Source organism: Pseudonaja textilis, chromosome 8 (genome assembly GCF_049901715.1).
Source record: "Pseudonaja textilis isolate UNSWEBS1 chromosome 8, rPseTex1.2, whole genome shotgun sequence".
Lineage (NCBI taxonomy): Eukaryota > Metazoa > Chordata > Lepidosauria > Squamata > Elapidae > Pseudonaja > Pseudonaja textilis.
The window spans coordinates 1,079,073-1,104,464 of NC_141997.1; the positions used below are offsets into that span (position 1 = coordinate 1,079,073).

The 25,392-nt window shown below is 41.6% G+C and overlaps 2 protein-coding genes across 8 annotated transcripts in view; both read left to right on the plus strand.

Annotated features, from left to right (window-relative positions):
- Window positions 1–25,392, plus strand: part of DMD (dystrophin) — a 1,342,375-nt gene that overhangs the window by 787,202 nt on the left and 529,781 nt on the right. The window lies entirely within an intron of this gene.
- LOC148125089 (uncharacterized) lies at window positions 8,096–12,445 on the plus strand. The gene is given in 5 exon segments (XM_087938141.1): window positions 8,096–8,434; window positions 10,664–11,160; window positions 11,162–11,502; window positions 11,505–11,830; window positions 12,389–12,445. Coding segments are annotated over 5 exon segments (1,560 nt in total).

Sequence of the window (25,392 nt, forward strand, 5' to 3'; positions counted from 1 at the left end):
CAGACTACAGGAACCAGGAGCACTACTCAGATGACCCTGAGGACACAGATAAACCTCCAAGTGCTTCAATGACCCTCTAAAAGGTTTCAAATTACCAGCTATCTGCAAGGAATCAGATGCTATTGGATGTGAGGAGTAGATCTCCCTGCTCCCACGCTAAGTTCTCCCTGTTGGAGGGCTCCAAAAGGAGCTAAATCCACCCTGTAGGGGTGGTGAAGAAAAGAGAGGCACCCTGTAGTTTAGGGAAAGCAGCAATTCACCTGCTGCACTCAGGGTTTCTTCCCTCTCCCTCAACAAGGAGAAGAGGCAGCCATCAAAGCTGCCACAAAACTGGAACAGCTGGGGCAACAAAGAAATGTGCAGGAGCAGTGCAGATGAACAGTGATTGGAGCTGGGTGAGAAGATTCCTTTTTATTTAGATCCTAATTTTAAAGAAAAAAAGAAAGAGGAAAATCCAGGAAAAGAGACTCTTAGAACTATTTTTTAAAGCAGCAAACTACCACAGACAGGAAAATCCTAGACCCAAAAGAAAGGAACTAAGGGAAGAAAAGCTTAAAACATAGAAAATTGGACTTTCAAATTGGGCAGGCATTGTTTTGAAAAGGCATTATAAAATGCTGGACTATCTACTTGAATCTACTTGAATAGTTGACTTTGCTTCCAAAAATTGAACTAAATTTGGATTAAATAAATCTATAAGACTTGAAACAACACTGAAACCTAAGCTGAGGGCACCATCTACTGGTGAATGGAATATACCAGACCCCTACAAGTTTAGAAAAACCCTTTGATGAGAGAAATAAACAACATTCATCTGGAGGACTGTGGTGACACTTACTGTTCTATAATTAGTTACTTTATGATTACTGGAGACTCTATTATGAGAATAAGGAAAACTTAAATAAAGCAAAGTGATTTTTGACTTGCAGAAGCTTCCTGGACTACTTAAATGGAATTGATTAATAATTCTGAGATGTAAAGTGTTAGATCTGGGAAGATAGGTTCAATGACGGAGACAAGACTCAGATAGCAACAACAGCTCTTTATTAGTGACTTCAGATCTGAGCGAAATATCCCAGCCGCAGCAGCCCCTTATATAGGGCTGGCTGCGGCTAGGCAGCCAATGACGGTGATTTGAGTTTGCCGCACTTGGCTAGACCAATCGCGGCAGCCTGTTTACTAGCCAATCGGATCAGTCTGAGGCGACCAATCACGATCCGCTATCAGCGGCCAATCAGAGTTGCAGGCTTTCGAGCCTGCTAGTCTGGAACACCCCTCCCCTCTCGGTTCCGTTTAAGGGGCGGGGTTATGTAGTCTCGCAGGTAGGCGGGTCTTCGCACCTGTCTACCTGACTTGCGTAATTCCAATTGCCCGTGTTCACTTTCGGGTTCAGACGGGCTGCTTGCTGGATCTATCTGGAACGGTGAACCAGTGCCATAGTTGTGACTCTCTTCTGGTGACCTTGGGATGGTTGAGTCGTCAGCTTCGTTGCTACTGCTATGGCTCCCTGGGCTCGCTGAGCCTGCTTGGCTGCTGCTTCTAGGTGAAGTGTTCGTTTGCCCAGGCTCTACTTCAGTTGGTAAGTATTGTAAGCTATGATGTGGTGATATTGGGGTTAGTTGTGGTGGGACAGATGTTGGTTCTATTCCAGGACTCACGGTTTCCCCTCCCCCCTTGGTGTCGAGGTTGAGGTCACTGATGGAAGTTGTGGTCAGCCTGGAATGTAGCTGGTCAATGTGGCGTTTCCACGCTCTGCCATCAGTGGTTAGTAGGCGGTAGGAGCGGGGGCCTGTGACTTGAGTTATTTGAGCAGGAATCCACAGGGGATCCCCTGAAAAGTTTTTTGCAAATACAGGGTCTACTACCTTAAAGGCGCGGTGCTTGCTACTGGAGCCCAGGGGTTTTTCCAGGGTGTAAGCAGGGTGTAACCAGTCTAGAGGTGATCTGAGTTTCCTGGCCATCAGGAGTTCAGCTGGGCTCTTGTTAGTCGTGCTGTTAGGTGTGATGTGCTGGAGAAGGAGCATCCTAGTGACTTTATCGTGGATGTTTCCTTGTTCCATTTTTGTAGAGGTTTTTTTTGTGAACTGAACCATTCGTTCAGCTCTACCATTCGCCGCTGGATGAGCCGGCGATGTCAGTGCATGTCGGATGCTTCGGTCTGCTAGGTATTGTTCGAAGGCTAAGGCAGTAAATTGGGGCCCATTGTTGGACACCAGAACATCGAGTAGGCCATGTGTTGCAAAAAGTCTGTTCAATTTCTTGATGACTGCATCTGTAGTGGTTGTTTTCATTTTATTAACCTTGAGCCAGTTAGAATATGCGTCTACTGTTATTAGAAAAGTGTGCCCTTTTGTAGGTCCCGCAAAGTCAATATGAATACGCGACCAGGGACCTCTGGGTGTTTCCCATTCTGCTGGTGGAGCTTTAGGTGGGGCTGAGCGGGTTTCCTGGCACCTTTACAGGAGGCGACCTAGGTTTCAATTTGTTTGTCCATACCTGGCCACCAGGCGTAACTCCTCGCCAGCGCTTTCATACTCACGATGCCCGGGTGTCCATCGTGAAGCAATTGTAGGACTTTTTTTTGTAGTTTTGCTGGTATGACCACTCGGTCTCCCCATAATATGCACCCTCTTTGTGAGAAAAATTCTGTTTGTCTGTTCTTGAAGGGTTTAAAGGTTTTGTTGGGCTCGCTTTCTGGCCATCCCCTCTCCACCCAGCCAAGAACTTGTGCCAAACATGAGTCTTTTTGGTTTCAAAGGCGATGTCCTGCGCTGTTAGTGGTGGTGAGGGGATTGTCTCAATTTGTAGTATTGGTAGCGTGGGAGCTGGGTCATCTTGCAGTTCGGGTAGTGGAGAGCAGCTCAAGGCATCTGCGTGGGGAATAGTTTTTCCAGGGCGATGCCTCAGTTGATAATCGTAGGCGGCTAGGAACTCTGACCACCGTGTCATTCTGGGGGATAGAATGTGTGGAGTAGGTTTGTCTCCTGCCAGGATGCCAAGTAATGGTTTATGATCTGTGATGATGAAGAATGATCTCCCATATACATATTCGTGGAACCTTTTGATTGCAGATACAATTGCAAGGGGTTCCTTGTCTAGGTGGCTATAGTTTCTTTCTGTTTTTGACAAGGTTCTTGAAAAAAATGCAATAGGTGCCTCAGTGCCGTTTGATAGGACGTGGCTCAGGATGGCCCCCACCCCAAAAGGTGAGGCGTCACAAGTCACAGTCAATGGGAGTGTTTCGTTATATTTTATGAGCACTGCATCTGAAGTGAGAAGTTCCTTTACTTGTTGGAAAGCATGTTCCTCCCGTCGTCCCCAAATCCAGGAGGCCCTTTTATCGAGGAGTCTATGAAGGGGTTCAGCAACAGTCGCCTTCTGGGGTAGGAAGATGTTATAAAAGTTAATGAGTCCCAGGAAGGCTTGAAGGTCTGCTTTGTTTTTGGGTCTTGGGGCATTTTTGATGGCTGCCAATTTCTTTTCTGTAGGGTGAATTCCTTGTTTGTCAAGGAGGTAACCAAGAAAGTCAACTCTTTCTGTACATAACTGGCACTTTTCCTTTTTAACCTTGAGGCCAGCATCTTTGAACCTTTGTAGGACCGTTCTGAGGCGTTTCTCTAATTGACTCTTCGTTGGGGCGGCTATTAACACATCATCAAAATAGGGCATGACCCCTTTTATACCCTGCAATAGTCTCTCCATCAGGCTTTGAAAAATGCCTGGTGCTACGCTGACTCCAAACTGGAGCCTGTTACATTTGAATGTGCCTCGTTGTGTGACTATAGTTTGGGCTTCGGCGGTTTCGGCATCGACTGGCAGCTGTTGATAAGCTTGGGCCAGATCAAGTTTTGCGAATATTCTGCCCCCCCCCCAAGTGAATGTAGGAGATGCTGAACGACTGGTACCGGATAGGCGCTCTGCTGCAGTACGTGATTGAGGGTGGCCTTGTAGTCTCTGCAGATTCTCAAAGACCCATCAGGTTTTATGGGAGTGACAATTGGTGTCTCCCATCGGGTGTGATCAATGGGTTCTAACACGCCTTGTGCAATTAATTTGTCCAGTTGCTCATCAATTTTGGGTTTGAGAGCAAAGGGAACTCGGCATGGTTTTAGGCGAATGGGCGCAATGTCAGGGCGGAGATTAAATGAGATAGGGGACCCTTTGTACTTGCCTAAATTTTCGCTGAAAACTTCCCGGAAATCCTGGACGAAGGTCGCTTCCCAGTCATCGTCTTCGGTATGGTGGATGCCAGCCATTCTGATTCCTAATGGCGCGAACCACTGAAGGCCCAGTAGGCTTGGTTGGTCTCTATCAACAATGGTGAGTGGCAGTATTGCAATATGTCCCTTGAAAGAGACCTGGAAATGGCTGGTGCCTGCAACTGGAATCTGGTTGCCCTGGTAATCTTTTAATATGAGTCTCTGACTGCTGAGATCTTGGTGGCGGATGTTGGGAATCAGTTGTTTAAGGGTTTTCCAGGAGACCATGGATAGGGAAGACCCGGAGTCTACTCCCATGATGCATGGTTGATTTTCGATGGTGACTTCTACACGGATTTTTTTTGTATCTAGTGATGAAGCGTGGCCGATGGTGATGGTCTGATGTGCCTCTTCTCGTCTGGGTACGCCAGTAAACCTTTGGGGTCTGTTGTACTGGTTCAACTGGTTGCTTGGGCAGTCCCTCTGTGTGGTGGGCTTGCCATTGGTTCTTTTTGGGCTGTTCCCTCTCCGTCTGGGGCTAGAGCTTCTTTTATTCCTGCATACCTTAGCAATATGTCCTCGTTTTTCACAAAAATGACAGATGGCGTCTGCTATGGAATCTGCACTCGGATTGTGTGTGGTTCCCACCGCAACCGGCACATTGGTAGTTCGATTTACGACCCCGCTGGTCCCGTTGCTCATGTTCTGACTGGAGTCTGTGGACTTCTTCCTCCTCACTGTCTGAGGAGGACTCGACATCTTCGTGATGGGTGGCCGATGTGTATTTGTCTGAAGGCTTTCCAGTATCGTTGGTGGGTTGGCGGTTGGCCCCAATGGTTTGGTGCATTCGTGCTACTGATTTATGAGTGGCTTCAGCTGCAGTGGCGTCTGCTATGGAATCTGCAAGGGAAATGTCTCCTTTGGCCATGATCTTGCTTTGGACAGTTGGATCTCTCAGGCCAAGGACAATGCGATCTCTCATGGCTTCTTCTAGATTGGCGAAGCCACATAATCCGCCCAGGTTTCTCAGGTCAGCCACGAAATCCCCGATGTTCTCACCTTCATGCTGATCCCTCTGGTAAAACTCGTGCCTGCGAATGAGAGTCGGTACTGCTGGGGCGTAATGGTTGCGAAGGATGGGAGCAAGGTATCCCAGTCCATCGTTTTGACTTCAGCCGGTTTTGCAAGTACTTTAGCCATTTTAAAAATGGCGGGTCCGCAATGCGTTAGAAAGACTGCTCGTTTCTTGCTGGGCATGGCATCTTTTAGGTTGTTGGACTCCAGGAACATTTGAAATCTGTCCATATATGAGTCCCAGTCCTCGCTGGCTGGATCGAATGGTGCGGGTGGTATAGCGCTGCAGGCCATGTCGCCGTCATTGCGCTCTGTCAGCCACGTGCTCCTTCAGCTAGCTCAATTCAATAGCTTCTGTTGCCTCCGCATCCCATCCTCGTTGCCAGTGTTAGATCTGGGAGGACGGTTCAAGAATGGAGGCAAGACTCAGATAGCAACAACAGCTCTTTATTAGTGACTTCAGATCTGAGCGAAATATCCCAGCCGTAGCAGCCCCTTATATAGGGCTGGCTGTGGCTAGGCAGCCAATGACGGTGATTTGAGTTTGCCGCTCTTGGCTAGACCAATTGCGGCAGCCCATTTACTAGCCAATCGGATCAGTCTGAGGCGACCAATCACGATCCACTATCAGCAGCCAATCAGAGTTGCAGAGCCTGCTAGTCCGGAACATAAAGGACTATGATTATTGAACTTTCTGAGGAGTAATATTGGACTGGAATATATTGCTTTTGAACTTGAGTAAGAGTGGGACTTATTAAATTAAGACAAGATGCCCCATCAGGGGGGAAGAAGTGAGATTTCAAGAGAAATGGCATTGATGTTTCAAAGCATTAGGAGTACTATGGAAAAGAATCACAGAGAGATAAAGTACCTAATGCAAGGCATATATGGGAAAATAGAAAATATACTACAACTGATGATGAATGAAGATCAAAGAGTCCAGGAAAGAGAGGAAATAGCAGAAAGAATGGAAGAAAAGACAGAACAGACAAACCAGCAAACAAAGCAAGAAGATTGGAAGGAGAAGATGATAAAGATAATGACAGATGAAATAAACCAAGAGAAGAGCACTTTAAGAGAATTTAAAATGGAATCAGATAACATGGGAGATACTTTTGAAAGTGAGATAGGGGCTTGGGTGAATATTCTGGAGACCTGGCAGCTTAGGAGGATAGAGATGGGAGAAATATTCAGTCTGAATAGTGAAGATACAGATGTTGATATGGATAAAGATTCAAGAGAGGAGTAAGGGAGGCAAGCCAAAAAATGAATAAGAATTGAAATATTAAAATAAATGAGAGATGATGTGTACACACACACACACACACACACACACACACACACACACACATGACGGGATTCAATTTTTTTTACTACCGGTTCTGTGGGCATGGCTTGGTGGGCATGGCATGGCTTGGTGGGCATGGCAGGGGAAGGATACTGTAAAATCTCCATTCCCACCCCACCCCACTAACCTGCTTTCCAGCTCCATTCTCCTGTGCAGGGTAACAAAAGAAGACTCAGCCGAGCAGCTGGGACTTGGGAGGCAGAGAATAGATGGGGGCGGGGCCAGTCAGAGGTGGTATTTGCCGGTTCTCCAAACTACTCAAAATTTCTGCTACCGGTTCTCCAGAACTGGTCAGAACCTGCTGAATACCACCTCTGGTAGAAAGGGATATGAAGGAAACTATTTTAATTGTGCCACAATAATCTACTGTTTGGAGAAATACATTGTACTAGCTTGTAAAAAGTGTGCCATTAATTTTGTCCAGAGTACACAGGAAAATCTACCCCTTACTTTACCACACATGCCTAAACCTGGAAAGGCATGGGTAGAATACAGATTTCTTGACTCTGAGAAAATAGACTTTGAACAGTGGATTATTTTTATACAATGAATACTGGTAAAAGATTAATATTTTGGTGAAGAAACAGAAATACTTAATATGACTTTGCAGATTGATATTCCTCAATTCATGATAATTCTTACTTGAAGATAATTTTTTAAAACCTAAGTGTTGACAAAATAAATAGGAGCAGTGTCAGGTCCCTTAGATCCCTATTGGGAAACTGCCATTCTGGCAGGGAGGGGGTCCTGGATGCTCCTTTACAACCTATTTCCTGTTTCTGGTCTTCCTGGCACTTTGATGTACCTGCTTGGAAAAGGAAGGGAGAGGGATTGATCTGGGGCAATCTGTTTGTCTCAGCTCTGAAGGAAGGGGCAGAATGGTGCCTGAGAACAGTTTTATTGCCTTCTCACAGCTCGGGTTCTCACAACAACTTCACACTTGCGGATTGGCTGTGGATTGGCTCACATCAGACTGGACATAGATTCTTAGCAGGAACTTCAGATCCTGCCTTGCTTTCCTTGCTATTACTTTCTCTCAATAACTTTCCTTTTGAAATAATGTCTGTTTCAAAAGTTCTGCTTTCTTGAAGAGAGAAGAGAGGCAAGTCTTTACATTAGACAGGATCTGCAAAAGTGATCAACCTAGAGAAGCTTTGCTCTACCGAGGGGACCCTGCAATCCATATCCAACCATGTCTGCGAACAGCGGGGAGGCAACTGCTGGGGGAAGCCCCCATCACAACCCAAGCTGATGCAGCCTTTGGATGCTTGGCTGAGGAACCTGCCACCCTGGAAGACCCAGCAAAGCTGAGATGGTTCATAGGCATGGTGAAGAAAGACAGCTGGGAGGGGAGAACCAAAAGAGTCACCCTTACCCATGGTAGCCAGCATTAAGGATGGAAGTGTGAGCTGGAAGCCCTGTCTGACTATGACAACCTGGATGAGGAGCTGGTCTGAGAGGATTACCTCATGTCATGCACATCATGCTAAAGGCTATCCAAGACCTAAAAGCTCGAGGCACCCTGGACTGCCAAGATGGAGGGGATGAGAGGCAAGGTGAAGTTGATGGAGGAAGGATGAACTCTCCCTGTACAGGAGCCATGGACAATGCCACTGGAGTGGATGGGGCAGCAGTTACCCCTGCTAATCCTCCACACCAAGTCCCGGGGCCAGTGAATGTGCCTGGGGCAGGAACTGGGAGATCTCCACAACCAAAATGGAAGGCACCCCCCGCCGGGCATCAAGTTCTATTGAGATCCCCAGCCATTGGGGTTCTTCCTAGCCCATGTCCTCACATACATACAAGAATATGGGTGAGATTTCCTGACCCAGGGAGCCCAAGTCCGAGTCATCACCCTGGCCCTAGGAGGAACAGCTGCAAGGTGGATGGTAGATGGTGGTTCCATAACACGAATGCCCTAGAACTCTGGAATTTTAATCATTTCATGATGTCTTTCTGCACTGGTTTGAAGACCTCTTAGCTGACCACAAAGTCTGAGACCACATCAAAATGGTAAGGCATGTCTGGTAGCCGATGGCTGAATGCACCGAGGAGTTCTGAGACCTGGCCTGTTTTGTGGACTGGCCAGAAGATATCCCGGTGAGCTATTTTAATGCCTTAATGATGACCTCTACCATGTCTGCATCACCCGCAAAGCTCCGAATTGCCTCCATGACTGGTACATCCTAGCAGAGGAGGCAGAAATCTGGAAGAGATCCCTACCCAAGAGGAACAGGGAGCCTGCCAAGCAGCAAGCAAACACTTGACCACTTGTTTCAAATGTGGGAAGGAAGGCCACCGCACAGCTGAGTGCCACTCAAAAACCCTGGTGAGGAAGAGCAACCATGCCATGGCTGGAAAGCCTACAAAAGCCATGCTGAAAGCCATGGACACAGCACTGAAAAGTTGTAAGGTCTTAGAGTTGCTCCCATGCCCAAACCCAAGGGTGGGAACTCTGACCCCATCCAAGAATGATGTAAAGATGTAGAGATTGCAGCACCCAACTAGGAAGGTGAGGCTCTCACTCTTGCTGGTCAACAGATCATGAGTGAGGTTCTCAGTGTCCATACCTAATCAATGAAGATAATTGATCAAAAATCGATCAACAGAACATCCCTGAACAAAATCATCCTGTAAAGTCGCCTCCTGCACCAGAGATCGCTCAATCCCATGATGGAGGGCTAGATCCTGGAATGCTGACCATCCTTTAAAGCCACTACCAGAAATTGCTTGAGATTGCCCGATCCCACGATGGAGGGCCTGATCCTGGAGGCAGAGCACTGTAGCTCCTAATTCTCCTAAAAGTGCTGGATTCCTGTGACTAACCCAGAGCCTGTCAGAGCGCTGTAGCCCCTGCAAGCAATAAACATTCCCCAGAGGCCAATGAAGCACTTAAGCCATGATCCAATAGCAGAGTGTCTTCCCCGATCTAATGGCAGAACATCTTCCTCGATCCAACAGCAGAGTGCCTTCCCCGCCTTCCCCAAAGCCCTACAGCCCGGATCCCTAAGACTGCCAGACCATCATCATCAAGTTCCCCATGCAGAATACCCACTGCCAAAGCAAACTATGCCCTCCTCACCTGCTTAAAATTAACATAGCCAATCTCCTAAAAACATCAGCTACATTTCCTTGTCTCTGTCCATCATGTTTACCTAAGTTGGACAAATTAAGTATCCTGTCTAATAGTCGAAAACATAGAATCATCCATTGACTCCATATTAGTATCATGTTTAGAAATAACTTTACAAGCATGTCTAACATCTCTTGAGAAAAAAATACAGCACAGATAAGCAAATACCTAACAGCTCAAAATCATATCTCAACCACTACCACAACCACAACAACCATAAATAACCACCAAACCACAACCACAACTACAAATAACCATCAACTCAGCAAATAGTAGCAACCCAACAAATAATATCTCCTTACTCATCAAAGACTCCATTGAACATGAACAGAAATGTTCAAACGCTATTTTATTTGGTCTTGATGACACCAACGAATCTGACGATATCACTAAGGTTCGCAACATTATAAGTAACTCTCATACATTAAACATCTCCCCTGAGGACATCATTGCAATTTCCAGAGATGGCCCTGAGTACAAGTACAATGACAGCTCGGTGGCCCAACAATTTTGTAGAGTTGTTTGCAAAAAATGAATCCAGTAAATGCATATTCATTCATACAATAAACTCCATAGCTAAAACCAACCCCAATCATAACAAACTTCACTCATGGCCTGACTTATCCATACTGCAAGGAATCCACTCCTGTGAACTCTGCACAGAACTCAAAAGATGCCAAGACAATGAAGAGGATGACTTATACATTGACTACCATGTTGACTGAATCAAAAGAAAGTCCCGCAACCCACATCCTAACATCCACACCTCCATCATCCAATCCCCCATCACCCAAAACTAAACACACACACCCCTAACTTCCTCAATATCAACTACCACTTAAATGCAAGCTACTCAATGCAAGAAGCCTCATAAATAAAATATCTGAATTTCTCCTCTTACTAAATTAGGCTAAATTCAACATTATATTTATCTGTGAAACCTGGCTGAATGCATCTATCCATGACTCCATTACCACAGTAAGAGACTATCATGTTTACCAATTTGATCATGAAATCCGTAGAGGAGGTGGTGTTGCTATCTTCTACAAAAAGTCCTTACATCTAAAAAATATTCAAGTTACCAAAGAGCTTGCTCTTCCTGAGACCATCACCTGCAATCTGTCCTTAAATATCACATTTTGCTTCTTACTATGTTACCGAGCCCCTGATTATGACATCATACATGTGAACAAGTTAACTTCACTGCTAACATGGGCAATCTCCTGCCCACACACTCTTATCTTTCTTGATGACCTCAATCTACCTCTTATTAATTGGACCCAAAACAAATGTACAACTGAACACATACATGCAACCCTGTACAATACTGTAACTAACCTGGGACTAGAACAACTAGTAACCAACAACATTAGACTCAACAACTGCCTCGATCTCATCTTCTGCAACTTTAGTCTATGGACTACAAATAAAAGAAACCTTTTCCAACATTCACCACAGCATGATTGACTTTTGTCTCAAGATACGTCCTCACAAAAATTATCATAATGATGGGATCCCCTATTATAACTTTTTAAAAGCCAACTATGGTCTCATAGACACTGACCTCTCATCTCTTGATTGGCAAATTCTATTCATTGGCTGCAATACTGTTGAAGACCATTATAACATTTTTTTACTCGAAGTCAAAAGTGTCATCAAACTATATGTACCACTAATAATCCCCCAAACCAGAAAAAAACAAATTACCCATAACAATAAGGAAGCTCCAATAAAAAAAAAGCTCTGGTGGAAAACAAGTCTGGCTACGTAGCCAACTTTAAAAGCCGCTACAAAAACTTATGCCACCAGATAAAGACTGAATGCACCAATTATCACATCAAACAAGAGGAAAACCTTCTGCTCATGAAATCTACCCGTGCCTTCTATAATTTTGTAAACAATAAACTTAAAAACTCAAGATCCATTCCACCCCTAAAAGGATCAAACGGTAAAGACTGTAATGATGAAACCATTAAAGCCAACCTCTTTAACACATTCTTCGGCTCAGTCTTTGTAAACAGCAATGGATCATGCCCAGTATTTCCTAGTAGAACCACAGACAATTACAACGATCTAGTACATATCGATTTTACAGAAGATAACATCGAAAAAGCACTATGCAGTCTAAAACCATCTCTATCTACTGGACCCAATGGACTATGTGCCTTCTTCTTAAAAAAGCTTTCCACTGCCATAGCAGAACCTCTAAGCATAATCTTTGAAAAAATCATTCAGGACCAGCTCCTTGCCCAACCTATGGTCACTAGCCACCATCTTCAAAAAGGGAGACTCTAGCCTGGTTGAAAATTACAGACCAATCTCTTTATGTTTTGCCACCTGCAAAATCATGGAATCAATTATTAACCAATCTATTATCCTTCACTTAGAGACAAACAACCTACTCTCTAACAAACAATTTGGCTTCAGAAAAAAATTATCCTATAATGTGCAACTCCTACACTGCAAAAACATATTGACCACACAACTCAATCAGGGCAAAGCAATAGATGCAATTTACATAGACTTCTGTAAGACCTTTGGTTCAGTGGTACATGGCAAACTACTTTTAAAATTAAAATCTTATAGCATCTCTGGAAACCTGCATAATTGGATAGCTACATTCCTGTCAAACAGATGCCTGGTAAGCCCGACCCTGGTAGGGAAACTGGGGATCTGCCTGAAGACACTTAGAAGCCCAATTGTCATTTGCCAACTGGATGTATCTGTCGCAGGCAGGGAGCTAGCCACCTTTGCCACTAAGCCCGTGGAATCATGGGAGATCACAACAAAACTTTAATATTTGTAGAGGCACCCGGGATGGAGTGGCACCCCAGGATGGGACTCACTTGGGTGACATGATGGAACCATTGAGTAAATTGGAGAGAGCACCCGGGCTGAGGTTTTCAGTGAAGAAAGTTCAGACAAGCTGTTCCTCATTGACCCACAGACTGATACTGAAATCCTCCTCAGTGCTAAAATCCCAAAGCCAAAGCTGTACTCCGTGACCCCTAGGGAACTAGAGGAGTTATGGTGTCAGATCCATGTATCTGCCATTCTTCAATGGAAGAAGAAGGTGCGGGGAAGTTGGTACAAGTAATCCTTTTTTTATGTAACCTGAATATCTTAAATCTTATATTGAATCTATATAACTTTCACATGATATACAGCTGGAGGACTGGAGCCAGATGTGTAGAAACTTGTCATCTCTTGGAGAGATAGCAAGAGGAGAAGGGACCATAAAAATTCCAGCTCTGAAAGATACTCCCTGGGAAACACTTCTAAGATACATTCCCAGAAAAGGGAGGGAGGAATTAACATGTTGGTTCTTTGTTTGACTAAATCCACATCAGAATAAGGGGTGGGGTTCTAACTCCCTTTATCTATTACTGTATGCCTGGAAGCATCTTAGATTCTGCTTTGACTAGTACCGGGGCCACTTCCTTTCAATAAAGAATTCCTTTTTAAGTACCTTGCTTTCAGAAGTTCATTCTTTCAATTGAAGGGGAAAGGTCCAGTGCTTACATATGGGTCTTCATAGATAAAAACCAATCCTGGGGCTTCATTCAACTAGCTAGACCCAAATTGGCAGCCCCAGTTCTGTTCCAAGAGAAGAAACATGGGTCTCTGCATTTTATAGAAGTCTGAATGCAGTGTGTGTGGAAAATGTATACCCCCTTCCCCTCATGAAGGACATGCTGGCCCACCTTTCTAAAGGGAAGATCCTCTCCAAATTAGATCTGCATGAAAGCTATTACTGAGTTAGGATTAGGGAGGGGGATGAGTGGAAGACCACATTCAATTGCCCTCTGGGGTGCTTCCAGTTTAATGTGCTGCCCTTTGGACTACAAGGAGCCCGTGCTGTTTTTATGCAATTGATCAAAGAGGTGCTGCATGAGCATCTCTACAAGGGGTTTTTGGTTTACCTTAATGACATATTACACTGAAACCAAAGAGGAGCATGTAAGATTTGTCCGAATGGTCCTAAACAAGCTCCATACTGCAAAGCTTTATGCTAGTGCAAATTCCACCAAGAGAAAATAAACTATCTAGGCTATCACATCTCACATGAAGGGGTAGAAATGGAGCCAGAACAAGTGTGAACAGTCATTGACTGGGTTCTACCATGCATTAGGAGGCAACTACAGAACTTTCTGGGTTTTGGCACCTTCTATAGTCAGTTTATTCCAGCATTTGCCAAATTACTCTCCCCATCACCAACCTTCTAAAGATAAAAGGGAGAGACAAGCCCAATCTGAGGCAACCTTTAAAGTAGACTATGGAATGTCAGGCGGTTTTTGAGAAACTAAAGAAATTCTTCCACCAAATTGGTGTTAAAAAAATCTGGACCTGGAAAAACCTTTTGTAATCCATGTAGATGCCAGCAATGTGGCAGTCAGAATCATCCTGCTCCAAGAAAACAAGAGGGGCAATTGTAGTCCTGTGCCTATACCTCAAAAAAAAAAACGAACGAACCCAGAGCAGCAGTGGGCAGTCTGGGAGAAGGAGGCTTATGCTGTCCGTTGAGCCCTCCTTACTTGGTGCCATTTCCTGGAAGGGTTCCCCCTTCCATTTCCAGGTATGGATAGGCCACAAGAACCTGGAAGCCCTTAAAATCCCATCGAAATTATCCCTCAAACAAATACACTTGGCCCAGTACTTCCAGCAATTCAACTTCACCCTCTAATACCTCCTGGGGGGGGGGGGCTTTCTAACCAATGCTCTGTCCAGACTGTCACAGTACAATAGCAATAAGCCAGACATAGTCAAACCACTGCTCCTGGCCTCACAACTAGCCACTAGAGTAGTAACCAGAGCACAAACAAAGGGGGAATCTCCTGATGGACAATGCCACTATCCAAGCATTTAAGCACACTCTCACAAATAATGAATGGTTCCAGAGGCACAAGAACTTCTGTCTACTAAAAAAGGGCCTACCATGAATAGTGGGGAAGCTTGTATGTCCTGGAAAGACAAAGACTCAAGCTCATACAAATCTGCCATGACTCCAAGATGGCTAGTCTCTTTGGTTTTGTAAAAACCTTACATCTAATAAAGTAACAATTCTGGTGACCATCTCTTAAGAAAGACATTGAGAGCTATGTAGCCAGCTTCCCTGTCTGCATGGCAGCAAAAAGACACCAAGGGAAAACACTTGGCCTCTTACAACCATTTGCTGACCTTTCAGATATCTCCATGGACTTTATCATAGAATTCCCCAAAAGCACAAGGAACACTGTCATTTGGATAGTAGCAGACCTGTTCTCCAAACAAGTCCACTTTATCCCATGCCAGAACATCTTCATGGCGAAAACACTAGCAAAAATATTCCTTACATCACATATACCACTTGCATGGGGCCTCCCAAAGAATCATTTCTGATTCACTTCAAAGTTCTGGAGGGCATTCCTAGCCTCCTTGGGTCTCATTTCGAGTCACCATCCTCAAATGAATGGAGGGATGGAATGAATGAGTTCTAAAACAATACATAAGATGCTTCATAAATTACCAACATGACAATTGGACTGCCCTACTGCCCTTACAGAGATGGCTTACAATAATGCAGTCCATTCTAACATCAGGTTCACCCCTTTTAGGGTAGCCACTGGCCAAGAGTTTAATCCCATGCCAAAACTACCAGTGGAAGAACCCACCATACTCTCCCTTAAGGAGTGGATACAACAACTTCAAAACACATGGTCAGTTGAGAGAAAAGCCCTAGAAGAGGCACAAATGGCTTACAAAGCAGATAAGAAATGGGTGGAAACACAACCATTTAAAGTCAAAGATAAGGTATATCTATCCACCAAGTTCTTACAATCCTTGTAACCATCTAAAAAACAAGGACCAAAGTTTAGGACCTTTCCCCATCCAATGCATCATAAACCCAGTTGCTGTAGAATTACAACAGGGATGTCAAACTCAAGGCCTGTGGGCTGGATCCGGCCCATGGGGTGCTTAGATATGGCCCAGGAAACAGCAAAGGACCAGCCTATGGTGCCTCTGCCAGTGAAAACAGCCTGCTTTCCATAGAAAACCAATATATTGCCTGGGTCAGAAGGAGGGCTGAGAAAATAACTATATGCCAAAATGCCAAAATGCCAAACAAGAAGACCAAGGAACATCTGGCTGGCTATGTGAATAACAACAGAAGAAGAAGAAGAAGAAGAAGAAGAAGAAGAAGAAGAAGAAGAAGAAGAAGAAGAAGAAGAAGAAGAAGAAGAAGAAGAAGAAGAAGAAGAAGAAGAAGAAGAAGAAGAAGAAGAAGAAGAAGAAGAAGAAGAAGAAGAAGAAGAACAACAACAACAACAACAACAACAACAACAACAACAACTGGGGATTCAACAGCTGCAGCCCCCTAGAAAATTGACTGGAAAACCATAGTGGTTGGAGTTGAAAATCAAGAGCCTGCGAGCAGATGCAAGCAACTTGAAGAATTTGCAGGAGAAAAAGCTGAAGAACAGCAAGATCAAGAAACATTTGATTAAAAAATACAGGCTCGGCACAAGAAAAATTGATAAAGCATTGGAAATTGTGAAGCAGCAGTTTACAGCAACAGCAAGAAAAAATGAAAGATACAAAGCCAGAGTCATCCACTACAAACAAAATCAATTGTTCCAATCAGACCAAAGACGGTTCTATCAGAGTCTGAATCAGATGGGGTATACGAAAATTGAAAAACCTGAGAAAACAGCAACTACCCAGTTTTGGAAAGACCTGTGGGAGACTGAGAAATGTTACAACAAAAATGCTGGGTGGATCAGAGACTTTGTGACGAAATTCTCCAAGAACAAAATGGACCAACTGGAAATAACTACTGAAATGATAAGCAACAGAGTGAAAAAAGTCAAGAACTGGGCATTGCCTGGCAATGATCAACTGCATGGCTTTTGGCTCAAATATCTGACCAGACTGCATGAAAAAATGACTGAACAATTCAATGAGATGCTGCAGACAGGAAATATCAGTGAATGGTTAACAGCTGGGAAAACCTACTTGATACAGAAGGATCCAGCAAAAGACCTGCAAATTACAGGCCAATAACATGTCTGCCAACCATGTTCAAGCTGCTGACTGGCATCATAGCTGACAGGATCCAGGACTACCTAGAAGCAAATAACATCTTGCCAGTAGTGCAGAAAGGAAACAAATGAGGAAGCAGAGGCACAAGATCAGCTCCTGATCGACAAAATTATTCTAGAGAACTGCAAAAGCCGAAAAACAAATCTGCATACAACTTGGATTGACTACAAGAAAGCATTTGATTCACTACCACACAGCTGGATCATCAAGTGCCTGGATGTCATTGGAATATGCAAATGCATTGGTACTTTCACTGCAAATGCAATGAAGCACTGGAAAACAGAACTGTTTATTGGAAGTGAAAGATATGGACTGGTCAACATCAAAAGAGGGATTTTCCAGGGTGATTCTTGGTCATCTCTGCTTTTCATCATCACCCTGACCCCCCGTCAACAATTTTACAGAAAACTAACCTGGGTTATCAAACTGTTAGAAACTCACAGAAAATCTCCCATCTGCTGTACATGGATGATCTGAAGTTATATGGAAAATCGAAAATCGAAATCCAGTTACTGATCAATACAGTTCACATTTTCAGCACTGACATCAGCATGGAGTTTGGCCTGGACAAATGCACCACAGTGGCACTGAAGAAAGGAAAAATCGTAGAAAGTGATGGAATCGAAATGCTCAATGGACAAACCATCAAGTGCCACCAACCCAAAGCCTATAAATATCTGAGCATACTGCAGCTGGACAATGTCAAGCATGGGCAAGTGAAAAATGGGGTCAACAAAGTACACACAAAGGGTCAGAAAATGTCTAAAAAGCAAACTGAATGTCAGTAACACCATCAAGGCCATACCTGGGCCATACCCGCCATCAGATATACTGCTGGGATCATAAACTGGACATAGGCAGAGCTGGACAGCCTGGATAGGAAAACAAGAAAACTGATGACCATACACTATGTGCTGCACCCCTGTAGTGATGTTGACAAGCTATATTTGCCCAGAAGAGCAGGCAGCAGAGGACTTTTGCAAGTGAAGCAGACAGTCGAAGAAGAGAAGCATGCTCTGGCAGATTATGTGAAAGACAGTGTTGAACCAGCTTTGATGGAGGTCAGCAATAGGAAGCTGCTCAAAGTGCAGCAAACCAAGGATCAATATAGGAAAACAGCAATGCAAACTCAGGCTGACAGCTGGTGTAACAAAGCATTGCATGGACTAGATAAGTAGATAAGGAAAAGACCTGGTTATGGCTGACCAACAGAACACTGAAGAAAGAGACAGAAGGCCTGATTCTTGCAGCCCAAGAACAAATGCAATCAAAGCCAGAATAGAAAAATCTGCTGATGACCTCAAATGCAGACTCTGCAAAGAAGCAGATGAAAGCATCGATCACATACTGAGCTGTTGCAAGACAATCGCTCAGACTGACTACAAACAATGGCACAACACAATCACTCAGACGGTCGACTAGAACTTGTGTCACAACTACCACCTGCCTGTAGCAAAGAACTGGTGGAATCGTAAGTCTGAGAAAGTGGTCAAAAATGAGCATGCAAAACTACTGTGGGACTTCTGAATACAGACTGATAAAGTTTTGGAACACAATACTCTGGATATCACAATTGTGGAGAAGGAAAATTGTGGATCATTGACATTGCCATACCTGGTGACAGCAGAATCGATGAGAAACAACTTGAAAAAATCACCAGATATCAGGACTTGAAAACGAACTGCAGAGACTCTGGCATAAACCAGTGCAGGTGTTCCAGGGGTACTCGGCACACTGGGTGCTGTGCCTAAAGACCTAGGCAAGCACTTAAAAACAATTGGCACTGACAAAATCACCATTGGTCAGCTGCAGAAGGTCACCTTACTGGTATCTGCTCGCATAATCTGCCCATATATCAGCAGTCCTGAATGCTTGGGAAGTGTTTGACTAGTGATTTGTGATATGAAACCCAGCATAGCCATCTCGTTTGCTGTGTATACCGTTGTTTTTTGATAATAATAATAATAATAATAATAATAATAATAATAATAATAATAATAATAGTAATAATATTGGAGAACATTATAAAAACAACAGAAACAAAGGCAGAATATAAGGAAAAACAGCTGGATGACAAATTAAATATATGGAAAACCAAAGCTTTGCATGGACAGCACTTGAAAAACATTGAAGGAAAATGTGATAACAACTTGACATGGGCATGGCTTAAGAGAGGAACTATCAAGAAAGAAACAGAAGGTTTAATACTTGCTCCAGTTAACAATTTGAAAGGTTATACATTTTGCCGAAATTATGATTCCCAAATATTTAATTTTATTTGTCGTCTGGATGTCCATTATCATTGTTAAATTTTCTTTTTGTACATTTGTCATATTTTTGATAAGTATTTTGGTTTTTCCATTATTAATTTTTAGCCCCGCTACTTTGCCAAATTCCTCTAATTGCTCTATCAATTTTGGTCCAGAATTTTGTGGATCTTCTAAAATAAAAACCAAATCATCAGCGAAGGCTTGTAATTTATATTCTTCTTTCTTTATTTTTAGTCCTTTTATTTCCGGTTCTTTCCTAATTATTCTTGTTAGTACCTCTAAAGTCAAAATAAATAATAATGGTGATAATGGACATCCCTGCCTCATTCCTTTTTGTATCTCAAATTTATTTGTTGTATGGTCATTTATCAATATCCAACTTGTTGCTTATTATATATTGCTGATACTACATTTAGGAATTTTTGCCCAAAATCCATATACTTAATTTGTTGCAGAATGAAACTCCATTTTACATTGTCAAAGGCCTTTTTAGCGTCCAGGAATAATAATGCTACTTGTTCTCCACTATGATTTTCATAATACTCTATGATGTCTAAAATTATCCTAATATTATTGCTAAGATGTCTATGTGGAAGGAAGCCATTTTGGTCTGTGTGTATAAATTTATTTAGTATTTTCTTGAATCTTTTGGCTATTATAGTTACGAAAATTTTATAGTCCACATTTATTAGGGATATTAGCCTATAATTTCTTATCTTTGATTATTTTTTTCTTTTGGAATAATCGTAATCGTTGCTTCCTTCCATGATTTCAGAATCTTTGCCTTATCCAGGACTTTGTTAAATAATTTAAGTAATCTGTCACCTAATATTTCTTGTTGGGTTTTTTATAATTCAGCAGGTAGTGCATCTGGACCAGCCACCTTGTTATTTTTTTGTTTATTTATTGCCCAGGTCACTTCTTCAAGGTTTATACTTCTATTCAATAAGCTTTTTTCTTCTTCCGATATTCTCAGAAGATTTGCTTTCTTGAAACATTTTTCACTTTTCACATCACTTTTTCTTCTTTTATGTATTCTTCTTCTTTATATAAGTCCTCATAAAATTTCTGGGCTATATTCCTTTTCATTTCTTCTTGATAACATAGTTCATTTTGTAGCTTAGTGATCCATCTTTTTTCTGTTTGTTTTTTCAATTTCCAGGCTAGCCATCTTCCTGGTTTATTTGCGTTCCCAAATACATTTTGTTTTATTCATTTCAGTTTTGGGGCTAAATCTTCTTTTTCCAGCAAATCTATTTAATGTTTTATTAAGTCCATTCTTATTTTTATCTCTTTCAGTTTTACCTTACTTCTTATTTTCTTATTTTCACCTTTATAGTCCTTTGTTTTGTCTATAATTGCATTAAAATCACCTAAGATGCAAATCTCTTCATAATGCATTTCCTTAATATTATTATATAATTTTTGAAAGAAATGTTCTTGTGAGCCATTTGGAGCATAAATTTCTATCAAAAGAATCCTTTTATTTTCTAACTCTATCTCTACCATCAATATCCTATCATCTTTATCTTTAAAAATTTCTTTAGATGAAATCCTGTCCTTTATGTATAACACCACCCCTCTTTTCTTTTGTTTATCTAATGACATACAAGCGTTTCCTAATTTTCTGTTATCTAGCAAGTATTTTTGCTTCTCTTTTATATGCAGCTCTTGTATAGCTATTATATCTGCATTCAATTTTTGTAAATTATGAAATATTTTCTTCCTTTTTGCCGGGGAATTTAGGCCATTAATGTTCATTGAAATTACCTCACATTTCTCTTTTTTTCAATTTCTTTGTATCGTATTTCTTGTTGCTCTCATTTCCCTGGATTCTGCATATTGTTTTTCATATATTTCTGTCTTTCTTCTTCTATATCTCCTATCCTTGTTGTCTGGTAAATTTTCTTCCTTATTTTCTACCTCTGCTCCTCTTTCCTCAGCCAAGTCTTTCCTTCCTTCCTCTACTTCCACTGGTGTCTCTCCTTGATTAGCAAATTGTTGATCATAGAAATCTTCCACTTTATCAATTGTGTCTAGTCGATCCCAATTGATCATAATTCCCTCCAGCATCAACTATCTAAAACTAATGTTATATTTTATTAGCTTCATTGTCAGAAAGTGATAAGATCTCTTCAAGTCTCTAACTCTTCTTGGCACCTGTTTGAGGATAGTTATTTGTTTTCCGTCATGTTCTACTGGATCATCTCTCGTTCTATGTAATATTTCATTGTGCATCAACTTCTTAATCATGAACTTCTCTGGGAAGATTGTGCCTTCTTGCCTGGTTCATCTGCACTCTATACGTCTCGTCTATTTCCATCACAATTTCTTCTTTTTCAGTTTTCAATATTTTTGCAATTATCTGACCCATTATATCCAGCAAATCTTCTTTTTCCTCCTTAATATTTTGGAATCTCAGATAATGACCTGCTTTTTCTGCTTCCAGTAGAATTACCATAGATTGCAGTTCCTTATTTGCTTGTATCAGCTTATCAGTCAGGTCTTCCACTTTTTTCTCCTCCTTATCCATTCTAGATCCTTTTTCCACTATTTTTTCTTGGTTTTTCTGCATCTCTTGTTGGTAGCACTCAAATTTTTCATCTATAATTTGGATTTTTTCTTTTCATTCAGATCTTACTGAGCCTATCTCTGTTTTCAGGTCTTCATGGATTTTAGACAGCATTTCCTGCATATTCAGCATTAGTCTTTTTAGATCTTTTATCGAGTTCAATCTCTCCCTTGGTAACATTTCATCTATAGCTCTCTGTGTGGAGGGACTGGCCATTGAAGTCGTTGTCAATTTTTGGGTGGGTATTTTTTTTCCAGCTCCCAGTTTAGGTATATTTGTATTACTTGTCATACTAAATATCTTTGCTATAATATTCTTTTTCTACCACCTCTTCCAGTTTTTTTCTTCTCTTTCAAATCCCTCCAGTTTCCTCTAATTTTATAATTTCTAACTCTAACATTAACACGTCACTCTGCAGTATTTAATTAATAATTTGATTAATACTTTTTCCCCTTATGTCAGTTTTATAACTCTATGACTTGTCCAAATCTTTATATTAGTATTGAAGCCAATCTAAAAATAAATAAATCTAATATCTAATATTCAGTAGTATGTTAAAATATGTCCACAATAATAGCAATCAGTATGTAGTAATTAATTTTAACCAATATATTGCTTAGTATAATCCCACTTAGTCAAACCTTAAAGATAATAAATATATATCTAATTAATCTATAGCACAATATACCAATATATCAAAATATGTAATAATAAAAAAATTATACTTTAAATAATCAACCTAGCTATCAGGTATATAATATATAATTTATATTTATATATTTGTATAATTATATCAATCTATGCTACCCAATATATGCAGAGATCAGCAGAATCTTACATTTACCTATATATGCAGCAATTTAAGAATCAACAGAACAAAAAACAAAAGCTTTAGTATAGAGAGAAAAATAACCAAGTATCCTTTTTCTTATTACAGTTTCACTTCAGTTCAGTAACCAGCAGGTGTCTCTCATGAAGCGCTACAATATCTCTTTGTCAACTTCAAAACTGCAGACTCATTTTCTTTGTACCCTCCATTTTAATTAATTCCAGATTTCTTTTTCTGAAGAAGTTCAGAACAGATCAAAAGGAAATATAGAGCCAAAATCCAATTTCACCACAATATTTAATCAAAGTTATCAATTCTCTCTTAGTTTTTTAAATCAAGTCCATTAGTTCAAAGTTACTCAAATCATTCCAAACCTTTCCATTTTTATTTTGTAATCCTACAGATCTCTCACGAATCCATACTTGGCACTTTCAAAAATCACCCTTCTCCAAGTATAGTCCAAAATTTTTTTTTTCTTACATTAAATCCAGGTGCAAAGCTAATAGTTTTTTCTTTTACTGCCGTGTGCATCGATCTTCTCTCTTCTATTCGCCAGGTTTTTTTTATGGCTTCCCTATCTTCTTCTGATCTCTTTGCCCACCATTAAATTTGCTGGTCCTTCTGTTGTTAATTAGGGCTGACTTTTCATGCTGGGTTTTCTCTCTATCATTCACTTTTGGCACCCCTTTTTGTTTTACTCACTTTAAAGTTGTTAAAGCTGTCCTTTTTATATGTACCTTCGTTCTGCTGTTTCACCAATAGTATGACCAGCTGTCTTCTTCTATGGATGGTCTGCCGATCATCCTTCCTTCATCTGCTCGAACCAGGTTCTCCCCACTTCCCCATGCAAACCGCCGCCCATGTAGGTTCTTCGGCACTCCTACACCTTCGGAAACCCTACAAGCCTCCTTTGACCCCCGAAAGGTCCCGCAAAACAAAGTTTAAAAGATCGTGCTTCACAGAGAAATCTGCTCGCATGTCTTCTCTCCTAGACAGCTGGCTCTGCCCCCCCACCAATGTCCATGATTTCTGAAGGCAAGCTCTTCCGTTGGTTAATTGTCCTGTTAGGAAGTTTCTCCTTAATTTCAGGTTGCTTCTCTCTTTGGTTAGTTTCCAACCGTTGTTCCTTGTCCTGCCCTCTGGTGCTTTGTAGAACAATTTGACCCTCTCTTCTTTGTGGCAGCCCCTCAAATACTGGAATACTGTTATCATGTCACCCCTAATTCTTCTTTTCTTTAGACTAGCCAAACCCAAATCCTGTAGATGTGTTCTTCATATGTTTCAGTCTCCAGACCTTTTATCATCTTAGTTGCTCTTCTCTTAACTTTTTCCAAAGTCTCAACATCCTTTTTTGTAGTATGGTGAGCAAAATTGATTGTAGTATGATCATGCATTAGGACCAGTGGTGTATTCAGCCAGTTTTTACAGGTTCACCCAAACCGGTAGCTAATTGCTTGTGCAATTTGGAGAACTGGCAGAAAATAAAGTGCAAGAGGGTTTCTTCCCCCTTCTTTCTCTCTTCAGTTAATAGCTCCAGGCAGACAATCAAGAACCACAACAGCCTACTTAGTTGCAGCTGGAATACAGCTGAACACACACCTTGAATAAAGTTAATAAACAACAGACAATGAAAGGATTAAGGCAGGGAAACACCCGGGAAACCCATCAATCACTCATCTAGGGATGGAATTAACCACTTCCCTTCAGGAAGAAGGACAAGATTACAAACATTTTCATTATAAAGGATATTAAGTAACATTTCTGTGATCAGCATATACTCCCTGGAGTTCTCCAAGACCTTTTATAGCTGCTGCAGTATTAGCTTGTTTCTTCCTGGTGGAAAAAGGTACAAGAGGGGACAATGATGAAGCTTGATCATACAGGCTGTGAATGTAATGCCAGCTGTATTGAGTGGTCCAGCCAGCTGTATTGCTTCTGCTATGAATCACCCAATTTAGAACATAGAGATCACAGAATAATCAAGTTGGAAGGGTTAATGGTTTTGGCAGCATGCCCAGGCTTTCAATTAGCTTGAGTGGCTCCTCTTAGTTTCCCTCTCAGTTGGTGGTTTTGCTTTGGAGTTTTGACTTTTTTTTAAAAAAAAGGGGAATGGCTGTTTTAAGTTTTCTGCATTGTTTTAGTGGTTCCTAGCACTAAAGGGGGTGTACTTCCCTCACTTTTTGAAAACCTCTAGTGATGGAGCACTCACAATTTCTGAAGGCAAGCTATTCTATTGGTTGATCGATCTCACCCTTAGGAAATTTCTCTTTAGTCCTAGGTTGCTTCTCTCTTTGGTTAGTTTCCATTCATTGTTTCTTGTCATGCCTTTTGGTGCTTTGGAAAATAGATGGACCCCCCTCATTTTTGTAGGAGCCCCTCAAATATTGGAACAGTGTTATTCTATTGTGTTATTTATTGTGAGTTAGGGAGATGTTTGGAAAAATTGATTAAGTGGAATCCCTTTTTTCCTTTAGAAGGACATCATTCTCACAAATGATTTATTTATTTTGTTAGATGTTTATCCTGTCTTTATTACTTTATAAGGAACTCAAGGTGGAGAACTTATCTAATATTCCTTCCTCCTCGTAGTTTCCCCAGAACCACAATCTAAGGAGTGGCTTGGGCTGGGAGAGAGTGACTGATCACTCAGTCATTTTTTCAAGCCTAAAATGGGACTAGAACTCAGAGTCTCTTGGTTTCTAGGCCAGCACCTTAACCACTACTTTGTTTTTAAAAAAGGAAGGAATGTCAAAATAACTTGTAAGAATTAGGGGTTGGAGGAAAAAACAGGGTTGGAGGAAAACAGGGAAAACAGGGTTGGAGGAAACAAACTTGTAAAGCTGCAAACATTTCAGAATAATATCCCATAGAATGATGCAAAAGACAA